Here is a 12,091-nt window from a genome sequence, read left to right as displayed (position 1 = left end):
ACGTCCATCTATACGGCAGTTTAGTTTTTTGACTTGATCATTGCGGTCAACAGAGTCGACACAAAGTGTAAAGCTCAGACGATGACATTTCATTATTGCCTTTCTCTTGTTATGTTCTACACTAGCTTTAGAAGCTTTTATTGGACTTGTGCTAAAATAATATCCTGCCATAAACTGAATTAATATTTCACTTCATTTCACTTTCACACCTTTTGTCTGCTGAGAGCAGCTACACTTACAGTGAGAGGAGGGAGAGAGGAGTCTAACGTGACTAGATCAGAGAGGTATGCAATAGGTAAATTGAAAGTGGTGTTTAAGTACAGCCTGATGTTGCCTGGTGCCATGTAAAGAATCATTCCCAGCTTTTTCCTCAAAGTGAGCACCACAGCTTATTAGTATTCCCTACACGAACACCAACTACAGTCACTCATTTTAAATTTTTAGGCGGTCCCAGACTTCAGTGAATTTTACCAACTTTATGAAGCTCTGTAATGCTCCATATTTATTCTCAACCCTCAAGTTAATTTGTATAATTCACAGTTCATAACAATCCTCATAGCTCGAAGTAAACCCGCATAGTTCTCCCCGTTTATAAAAGCAAGACATTTCAAGGTCTCTCTTTTTAAGCCAGCTTCCTTCTGATTGGCTGCCCTCTTGCAAATCGATGGTCTGACCAGCAAGTGAGGGAGCCTTCTCTGCTCACCACCAGAACTGTGTCTGAGTTTGCCATTAAGGATAGCGGGGGAGGGGGGGGGGGAAATCTGGCTGGTACTGAGCATTTACAGAGATATTAATTCTGAACGTTTGTTGCACAGGCGGGGCCTGCACGTGTGGTAGACTCCACATTTAAGCCAGATTTAAAATAATCGACTAGTTTAACAGTCAAAATACAGAAAAGTGTAACAGATCCGATTTCAGACTCTGACAAACACTCGGACCACATAAATAAGGCACACATGCTGTGCAATAACCAACAAATACCCACTACCCAGGCTGAGATCCTCACACTTTTTCTTTCCCCTGCCTATTGCACGCTTCTGTCCGTCTGTTACAGACCGAGCCACAGCATCTAACAGAGTGTCAACAGTAGACTTTATATAAAAGATTACAGTTGGAGACTTTAATATGAGAATCTCTTGGACCTGACTTGCATCTTCAGTCACTCTCAGGAGGTTTTTTGAGATACTGCAGTTTGTGGCACTTTCTGGTGGCTTCGCTTTTCAGCATCAGAGGTCACTGCTTTCTGTAAATAAGCTTCCACTTGCTATCATCAACTTAAAAGGTAATGAAGATCAATCAAGCACTTTAAAAAAAAACACTAAGGAGTGAAACCTTTATGCAGAAGTCTCTCCATTAACTAAGTTGTTTAAAGGCTGAGGTATACTTATCAGGATGACTAAAAACTAATTTATTTGAAGCAATTTGAAAATCGGACGCTGATGTGGACCCTCTATCCATTCGTACAGTCACACTCAATTGTACCCACTGAATTTTAAGTGCGCTCTTGAAATTCATTGTCAATTTTCTGGCAACAGCACATATCATCTGTGAGCTTTAAACAAGCACCATCATGAAGCATCTGTGAAACATTTAAAGCCAATCATCCTCTAGCATTCAAACAGTCTACTTCTGAGGGGCAGAATGAAATAACAGGCAATCTTTTCACAGTGGAGTCAAAGCTGGAGAACAATCTCTGTGGAAATATGGGGGCCTGCGACTTCCTCCGTGGCTTTGGGCTCAATGCTCCAAAGACATTTTAAAGCAGGAACACGCACACACACACACATTCCTCTGCTGGAGTCTGACAATGTCAGACAAAATTAAGCAACAATAACAGAAATAACCCTCGGTGGTTGCCAGATAGAGAACAATGGGCTCGGGGCCCAAGCCGGTCTCTGCTACTAAGCGTCTAAACACTGAGCCCGGCCACCCAGTCCAGTCCACTTCCTGCTCGATAAACACAAGGAAAACAGCCGGCGGCCTTTCCTGAGGACACAGGGGGAAGGGAAGAGGGGTGCTATGGAGGACATGACGCTGGAAGAGAGGAATCTCACTGACATCCTCGACACACTGGTAGGCTCTTACGTAGGACCAGACATGACCCCGATGCTGACTCAGGCCAGACAAGTTCAACTTAATGTCTCAGACTGAGAATGAAGAATCCATCTGTGCAAAAACAACAAATAGTTCAATGACAAGCAAAAGAAAAACTTAAGTATCGCTGGCTCATGACAAGTGTGAACTATGGCTACACTTGGAGTGGCGTGTCTCCAGAATATTCAACTTTGCAGTAGCTTGCAAATGCAGACCCTGTTCTGTTCTGCAAACTCTCCAAAGTCTCCACCTGCTACAGGTTCTAGTTAGAGTGCACCTCTAGTACACAGTGAGTCAGAGTACACCACTGGGGTGAGGAGGTCTCTGAAGAGGCAAGTGAATGACAAAGGAGCACTACAACGGGGACGAACAGGGAAACATGAGGAAGGAAGACTGAATATGTCCCAGCATTGATTCATTAGCATTGGTGTCCATATTAATACAAGCACTGTTTTTTCAGCACTACCAACTGACTTAACAGGCTCCTTTTTTTGTTTTTTCTTGCAATGGTTACAACGGCTTCAAGCTGCAGTTCCACATGTATCCATTAGTATAGATCAAACTACGGATTTGGTTGTTGCACCCCAATTCTCACCAATATGTGGTGTTCTGGTGTTGGCCCAGTATAGATCTGGTGTAATAGAACTGGTGCTTCAATGTTCATGATCTTGGCTCTACTAAGGCCTACAGACCAGTCAGTGCAACCAAAGAAGACAAAAAACCCACTGATAGGTCTCTAAATTTGTGTGACTGGCGCTTTAGTTTTGGTGGAAGAAAATCTTTTACCATCAGTAACAAAGGGGTTCAGATGATGCTTTTCTGTTCTGTAAATCTAGATGAAGGCTTGACATCTTAGAACAGCGGTCCCCCAACCCCCGGGCCACAGACCAGTACAGGAGTCGCTTGGTACCAGGCTGCGAGAGTTCAGGCTTGGGTGTGAAATTTATGGTTTTCAGGTTGTTGTTTTTTTTTTTAATTATTATTAACTCTGTTTCTCTGGGTCTTTTCCTGTGTTGTAGTTGTGTCTTATTTTGAAAGAAATATGTATGCATTACCATAGCGACCAGAGAGCATTAAGGGGCAGAGGGGACGATGTTACTCTCAATGTTGTTGGCGCATTTCAGGGGGACGCTGCTAGTAAAGTTACAATTACACAGTGAATTCACGGTTATTATTGTATTTACAAAATACCACAGTTTGTCTTTGTTGTATCATTTTATTTTGTTGTATTTATGGACGACACCTTAAAGGCCAGTCCGTAAAAATCATGTCTGACATGTAGCGCAAAAAGGTTTGGGGAGCGCTGTCTTAGAACTACTGGAGAATGAGGTCCATGTCTTTCTAACAAGTCTCCCCATTTATAAAAAGTTGCCTTACCATTACTCATGAAATAAACCTACTTCTAACACGTTGCTATGAAAAGCACAAGACACCACTGCTAATGAAAAGATAAGACAAGTTCACGTGTGACCTGTCCAACCCTCCCACCTGCTGAGAAAAGCTGTAATAACTGCCCAACTCTGACATAAGCTTGCTACTACTGCAGACTGGCCCACCATCCTCCACAAAAGAAAAAACCAAACGTGTTTGTTCCAGACATTGTTATTGCTTGAACTTACTAAGGTAAGAAATTTGGGACATAAAAGCCAGTGACATCTGAAAATGACAATGAAAATAAAATCAAATCTAAGCTGCCTCAGATTCAAAGGACAGTATAATTAAGGTTTTTCTATAGTTTGGCAAATGATGAAAAGCACAGCATTTTCCTTCTCATCTTGGTGAGGAGTCCCATGTCTTGGGGGAAAAAAAAAAAATCTTCATCTTCTTTATAGCGATTTGGCTGAGACTAAAGCGAGAGTAGTTGGCAGATAATCAACTGGTCTGTTACTCAACAACTGGGCCGTACCACCTTCATCAGAACTAATTACCGTAAATGTACACAATCAGTGCAGAAACAGGAGACTACACAGGGCATGCACAGTCTAATCAAAGAGTGATGATGTCAAAATCTATTTCTTCTCCATTGTCTGCATTCTCAAGTGGAAGTGTGTTTGATGTTATGGACAAAACAGGATGCAGTGACCTCATATAAACAGAATAAGCTCAAGACTGGACAAGACAGGATGGCATGATTCAATACAAAAATTAATTCACCCTTGCATGCACATAAGGTTAATAGAGACACATGAAAAATGACACCTTTCTCACAGATCAAAGTTACATCTAGACATGCAGACATTATATGCCTCAATGTGTCCTCTTCCTCCTAGACTGGGCTACTGCTCAGATGGGGAAAAAAAAGAGGCTCTACAGGAGTCCACCCAGCGGACACAACCAAAGGAAAACAGGATACAGCTGGTCAAAACTGACTGCCACAGCCAACATAGCCAAGGAAAACCAAGGCTTGTATTCTTTATGAGGAGTCCTGTAATTCGTGACCTCTGCCATTAAGCCATCATTAAACTATGTGTCACAAAGTATTTAAGAAATTTGGAGGATATGCTGGAAAGATCTTTGGCACATTTTAGTGGAAATGATTAAACGTAATGTAGCGTCATGGTTTTTTTTTTTTTAACTGTAAGATGTTCTCATTACTGTATTAAAATAAATAAATAAGGAAAAAATACATAAAAAAAAAAGAAACCCTTACTACACACACACTGGATTGCAATCAAATCAAATTCGAAACTCAAGTATTGATGTCGATACTAAACTCAAAGAAATCCAACGCCAGTCAAGATTTGTACTAAACACTTCTTACTGACAAACGCTACATAGTAAAATCCAAAGCAGTATGATGAAGGTGAGGTTTAAACTTACTTTCTCGTGTCTTGTTGTCCCAGTCCCAGGCCTCTACAATCAACGTGTATGTCCGCTGAAGGAAAAAGCAAAAACAAAAAGACATTAGTCACATGGCATTTATGACTCATTATTTTAGTTTTGGGCAGGTGGGCCTAAATGAGCTTGTTTAGTGTTGGCCATTGACTGGTATAATGTGAATAACAGGAGTCTTCAGGATCATGCACATGTAATAGTTGTGTCCATAAGCTGCATTTTTGCAGCTCTTTTTCCTTCTACAAACAGAAATCAATGCATTTCCAGTAAATGAAGTTGCAAACAGAGTCTCAGAGTACACCTTATATTCCAATGCACGCACAAATGTTTGGGACTATTAATCACAGGCCACACTGTAATACCTGCTGTACAATGAAAAGTTCCACTTTATTCAGTGATTACCGTGACCAGTCCAATTGTGACATGGCTGTTGTAGCGAAACCCAGTGAGCATTGCAAGACAGAATTTCAGTTGATTTTACTCGTCTTGAAGGTAACCTTGTTGACATTTAAATCTAAAGACAAAGAGGAATTGAGGACAATGAAATATTCTCCAACCAGTTTTTGTTTTTTGTAACTAGAGGGGGGGAAAAAGGGAACATTAAAACAGCCTTTGTCATTTTGTTCCTAAAATCACAGCAGTACGCATTAATAATGACAGTCGTTTCCTAAAAACAGACCGAACTGTGGAGATGATCATTTTAGCCTCAGCTGTGCTGCTCTCAAACATCAGCACGCACGGATACAAAAATCAATTTTACTGCTACTACAGCGTCTCATATGGACCTCGGCTCCATTATCCAAGGGTATGCTGAAGTTACTGCTGAATCATTGGGTTTCATTGACAGTGTAAGACAACAATTACAACTGTGGAAAAGAGCCAAGACAGGGAACAGGACTTCGATGTGAAAAGTACATGACAGGAAGATAATGCATCGCATTGGGTATTGGGATTATAGCTGGTTTAAAAGAGTTTTTGTACCCTTACAGAGCGGTCCAAACACATCAAAATGAGATAAGAGCCATTCAGGAATACAACTACAAGATATAGTACATGTCAGGCAGGGGCTATGATCACATGTACACATTTCAGTCTAATGTGCAAAAGTGATGTCTAACCAAAGTCAATCTTTCCTGCTTCAGTCTCCAGTTTTTAAGTTTGCCTTTTATCAAAAAAGAAATTAAAAAAAAAAAAGAAGAAAAATCTGCAAAAATGTACGGTCACTTTGCCAGTATAAGCTGTGTGAGATGAATTGGCTTTATCCTTGGTTGTCAGACAGTGAAAGAAAGCAGCAGCTAAGGGGATTATCTTGTTTCTGTCCAAGTTATGCTTTACAGTTAACCAGTACGACAGCGCTACATGGGTTTTACACTCTGCTGAAATTATTGTGCAATTAATAATAAAGACGAGCAAAGATACGATTGATGATCTATTGATGGAGTTTCATTAATGTGAAAGCTCCTCTGGTTGCTTAACTCCCCTCGACCAATGGACAGACGGGACCGCCCACTCTGATGAAAGTCAGTTTATGGACTGAAACTGTTTTATTCACACTTAATGGAAACCAGACAACCGTTTGCGTTTTAAGCAACGATGCAGCAAAAACTTGAGCATTCTGCACAGCTGATGCTGCTCGAGTAAACACCCGCACACAAAATAACCAAGCTAACCAGTATCACAGTAATCTAGCTGGTGTGCTGCAGGGCACACTGCTAGGCAACTAGCTGACCTAAATAGCACTCGTTACGTCACCGCCAGTGACAGTTGTAGTAGCCACAGTGTGACTGCTGTGATCTCTAGTGTAATGTCAATGACGGGGCATTACTCTCAGTGTGGATGGAAGGAAAAAAAAAAAAGATAGTAGCATTTGAGCTACTTAAAGTTGAATGAAATGAGGAGGAGAAATCAGGGAGGGTCACTGTAAAACATGTGTACGTCTGCCTACGTTGTTGTTCTGGGGGACCAACAAGCTGGTAGGCTAGTTGCTGCTGGGCTGTTGGATTAAAGAGGCTTGTCTGGCTGTGGGTGGCAGCGGGAGGAAAGGGAGGGGAGTGTTATTGTGGAAGATCATTGGTGAAAAGAGAACGGAATGGAAGATGACAGGATAGGTGTGAGCGGGAGAGCTTGGGTTAATAAGGATTGGGAGTGCAGGTGTATGAGATTGTATGTATCCAGGCAAGACAACATTAGAAAAGAAAAGAAGGCTGGCGTGAAGAGATGGAAAGCTATAGTTAGGAGTTAAGAGAAATCAGGGGATCAGGGCATGGGCAGACTCGTGCTTCTGTTGCCAGAAGCTTTGCCAACCCATCCGACCGCAGACACACAACAGATGCGGGCTCAAACGTGGATTATTATACATGAACGTGCATCATCCCACGACACGTAGACGGCTTCTGACCTTTCTAAAAACCCACCCTCCCCCAACAACAAAAGGGTGGGCTGGCCGACCCACTCAGAGCATTTGGATGGGTGGGTGCATATGCCAGTGGATATAAAGAGGAACTATAAGTGGCAATACATGCATTTGGGACAGGAGATCTTAGAATGAAGCCTGTCTGTTTCGTGAGACTATGCAGAGAGACGAACCTTGTCGTGACGCACATTCAAAGATTAAACAAAGAAGGGGTGGTCATACCATGACTTGCACCTTTTGGGGTTTACTTTAAGTCCAGGCTTCCTTACATGCCTACATGTAGTAAACGTTTGAGTAAACAGTCCCGAATCGCGCATGCTGGGGATGAGCAAAGCCATGGACTAGTCTGGTTTCCCACAGACCGTCCCAGTCTGTGATTAGCTGGATTAAGTGACAGCTGCCCAAATTGTTGGAACAAGATAGATGGATGGGCAGAGGGATAAAGGGGAGGAGTGGGGGAGGGAAGGGGGTGAAGGCAACTGAACAAAGACCCTTGTCCCAACACCGTAACTCACCCCCATTCCAATCAAAACCATTGTCCATGAAGAGACACAGTCAGCACGGGGACAATTAGTGTCAGCATGTGTGCTACTGAGCCTGAGCAGCACAGTTGAATTGCTGAAGTCAAAACAAGCCGCCAGTGGCTCCTGTGCAAGTCCTAATCATATAATCAGACTCAGAAAGTATCCTAACATCATTAACCTGCCCTTTTTTCAACTCAAAACACATCTGCCATGTCTGACAGCGTGAAATACATCATTTGAGACTACAAAGTATCTGCAGTCAAATCTCCAAAACCCTTCCAAATGGATTAGAGGATTTACTTGGAGAAATCCTAGCTTTCAAGTCAAGAAGGGGGAGCAATGGTAAGAAACAAAGGATGTTAGTTGGATGCACTCAGTGACTTTGAGGTAATGATGCACTGACATTTAAGGGAAAAATAATAATCATTATCTATTCCAGGTAGTTATTTAATTCTCCACAGTAGACCACAATGATGATAAAAGCAAAGGATGTACCACTAGTGATGTCTGGGGAGAGCTACAGGTGTAGGTTCCCACGCCAGACGATGGGTGGATGGGTGAGTGGAAGGTGGCTGTTGAAATAATAAAAGGGACGGGAAACAGAGAGAGGTGGCAGTGGGAAGTGGAAGCCGGGGCAGGTTGGGGTCACTAAGCATGGGATCTGCACGCTTCTTTTTCAAAAGAGGGGTCAGCCCTCTGTATGTGGGGGCGACGTGCGGGTTTGCATTCGAAGAATACTGAGAATGTGAGATCCAGGGCTGGTGTGTAATCCCATGCAACATCCCCGTCTGCCAACAATTCCGTATCGTTGGAGGGGCGCGTCTGCTTTGTAGATCACAGCTTTGATTGACTAATTTCTGTCCCTTGGGGAAAGTTGGGATATCAACAGAGCTTTGAGAACGACTTTCACATAGTTACTATAAAAAAAGGTCTCAGATTAGCACTCGCAATTTAAAAGGAAACAAACAAACAAACAAACAAAAAAAAAAGCCCCGTCTGTGTCCTTGAGCTATTTTTGTCTCGCATGTCCACTGAAGGTAGCCTACATGCCCACCTCCAAGCTCGTCTACAGAGAGTTTAACTGATGTCTGATTTATTACCTTCTGATGGGACAAAAGGTCATCACAATTCATTCCATGGCCAGTAATCGCCACATGTAATCTTCATTAATCTGCGATGTCAATCCCAGCTTTTGATGTTAATAGGGCCGAGTTTACACTATTCTAGTGTAAAGGCACCGCACTAGAAGTCCTTCCTAGAGTGGACACAAGAGCATGTGACACAGGATCTCTGGAAGAACTGCTAAAAATCTGGATTAATGAGAGATATGACATGCTATGTCACCCTTAATATTTAGTACCAGGTAAGGTGAGAAATAACAGAATTCATCTGGTATTGCCATTTCCTAATGAATCAGGATCAGTAATCAAGCAACCCCAAAGCAGAGAAGTTTCCAAGGGAAGGAAAGCATGCTCAGGTATAGGATTTTGGGAAGCCATTTCAGGGTAAAACATTTGAAAAAAATAAAATAAATATGTGAGCTTCCCATCACTTCTGCCAGTAGAGTGGACTTCAAATGTAAATCTCTCAGACTAGCTCCTCAATCTGTTCAGAGGCAAGGATCAAAGACCTCCAGTGGCAAAGTCCTTGCATATGTTGGCAGGCAGAAAGGTTGGATGGTTTTTGACCCTTCTTGACATCAGTGTTGAAACAGCACAGTGGCCATTCCAGGTTTCCAGGTATGGAAAACTCTAAAATAACCTAGTAGGAAATAAATTCTCAGTCATAAAGACAATTAGAATCCTGAGCACACAAATATATGATTAGTGTCGTCAACCTATCAAATATTTATGACATAATCCTGTGATTTTAACATCTTTAAAGGAGGAGAAGCTGGCAAATAAATCACAGGATTATGTTGGGTTTATTTTTAAATGTCCTCTAGCAGTCAAGTTAGGCATCATTTATTTTCACCATTGCAACCACAGGTGTAGTTGAGGAAGCAGATTACAGACAGTCGCATCTCTCTGGGTAGAGAGGTGGAGGGCTATGAGTTCTGCACGCCTGCCAGAGTCGTGTGCCAAGAGATCTCGTACTGAAGGCAAGGCATTTGGCTGGCTGGCATATACCGGCTGTGCACACACACACACGGCCCATTGAGCATGCTGCTACTATGCCAACAGGGTCATTACCCATGCACTTCCAATACAACAAACCCCTCCCCTCCTGGTGCTAATTAACCAGCATAATCCAAGACTGTGTTACACGCAAAACAAACACTGACGCATGCACATGTGTATACAAAGGCTAACGAGCTCGGCGTTGCCGTGTGCTAGTTTAGAGTTACAATTAAAATAAGCTAAAAGTAGGGCTGCTCGATTATGGCAAAAATGATAATCACGATTATTTTCACTGAAATTGAGATCACGATTATTTGACGATATTTATTTAACCCTTTAAGACCTACTATAGAACCAAGTCCACCAGAGCTTATATTATTTATTTATTTATTTTTTTTACATGCTGTAGTGCCATTTGTGGGAGCATTTCAAGTTGCTATACATCAATACAACTGTTATAGCCCATATTTTAATAATATGTATGCATTAAGTCCATAGTAATTACATAAATTGCAAAAAAGTGCAATAAACTACAAAAAAATTGAAAATCGCTTTTGTTTTGTTTACATATATTTCTACTTGGAGAAATTTAAGAGGTTTATCCCTCAAAACTTTAAATACAATAAAGTTGCAAAAAATAGTTTACAACAACAGGAAATTTATTTTGAGTGTCTTCATAGTTTTATTTTGGAGATACACCAATTTTTATATACTGCAGGAAAAACAAAAAACAATCCTATGATGCAAATTTGCAAAGAAAACAGCAGGTGCATCATTTCACTGTGGGAAGTGTTACGAACAGCTGATAGGAACGGCAAAGCGTGTTTCTGGAATATTATGTTTTTGTTGCTGCAAGCGCTTTTTATGCAATTTTTGCAAAGCTATATGTGGAAGGAAACCGTGACCGAGGACAAGCTGATGGCATAAGATGTAAGTACAACTCCTCCGGTTTCATATGCAAAACAAATTATTGCGCTAGCTTACATGGTTCAGGTTCTACAGGTATTTAAAAATAGTTACGCAAAACGGAGCGTGCTGCTCTGACCGGCTTTAAAGGGTTAACAATGACTTTAAAAAAATAATATAAAATAGTGTGCAACACCACTGAAGTTTTTTTTTTTTTTAAACTCTCTTTTCAACCAACGGCAGTCACTCTCCAAATAACTTCTGCTTAGCTTTCCGAGCTTCCCTCGGGTCCTCTTAATCAGCGGTCTCCAACCTTTTTTGCGCCACGGACCGGTTTATGCCCGACAATATTTTCACGGACCGGCCTTTAAGGTGTCGCGGATAAATGAGGGAGGGGCTAATAATCGGCTCAGTCATTTTTAATGATCGTTGAAAGCCCAGATCGTAATCGTGATTAAAATTCGATTAATTGAGCAGCCCTAGCTAAAAGCTAAGATGTGGTGGGGGATGAGAGGGGTGACACTACAAAGGCAGTTTAAATGCTGTAAGTTAGCTGAAAATAATTCACTGACAGTCACAGAACTATTGACAGAAATGCCACATGTCATGAGTTCATCCCGATGCGTGCCAAGTGTGACAAACAAGTCAGAGTTCAAACAGGTTAAATCTCCATTACTGCAGCGTCTTGGATATTTGCAAATTACTTCCTCTGGAGTTAATTTGCCTTCAGAGGTCTAAGAGGTACTAGAGAAATAAGCATGCTTCAGAAACATTAACAGGCCAATTCCTGATCCAAAGCAACAGGGCTCCTGACTCGAGTGCAACCCAGGACCGCCTCCAGCACAGCCCCATTATCATTTCAAACAAGTTCAACAGAACAGTGACAATTTAACTGCCCATGTAATGACATGCTTTAATTACCCCCACAAGGAGCCTCTTGCACCTGCACACCATTCATTTAACAAGAGGCAGGGGATGTGGTGGGCCACAACAACACGCTTCAATGCAGAGTGACCATGGAAATACACACATGTGCAGACACACAACTTACTGTACAACAGGGTTATACAAATAACATGTGCAGCATTCGTTGACAAGCAGGTCACTGTGCCACCTACTTAAGCAATGTTTTTACAATAAGAGACATAATGACTTTTAAAGTATGTGGTGAAAATACTGGAAAAGAAATTGTCATATGA

At 41.7% G+C, this 12,091-nt stretch overlaps 1 protein-coding gene across 3 annotated transcripts in view; it reads right to left on the bottom strand.

The window, feature by feature from the left end:
- The window catches only part of jag2b (jagged canonical Notch ligand 2b), a 43,022-nt gene that overhangs the window by 20,776 nt on the left and 10,155 nt on the right, over window positions 1-12,091 (bottom strand). For all 3 annotated transcript variants that reach the window (XM_082504915.1, XM_082504916.1, XM_082504917.1), the window contains exon 3: window positions 4,915-4,969. In XM_082504915.1, the coding sequence (XP_082361041.1) occupies window positions 4,915-4,969 (55 nt within the window). The remainder of the gene's footprint in view (window positions 1-4,914; window positions 4,970-12,091) is intronic.

Source organism: Aulonocara stuartgranti, assembly GCF_965226115.1.
Source record: "Aulonocara stuartgranti genome assembly, chromosome: 15".
NCBI lineage: Eukaryota > Metazoa > Chordata > Actinopteri > Cichliformes > Cichlidae > Aulonocara > Aulonocara stuartgranti.
Note: the sequence above shows the minus strand (reverse complement) of the source record. Positions and strands in the feature narration are given on the sequence as shown.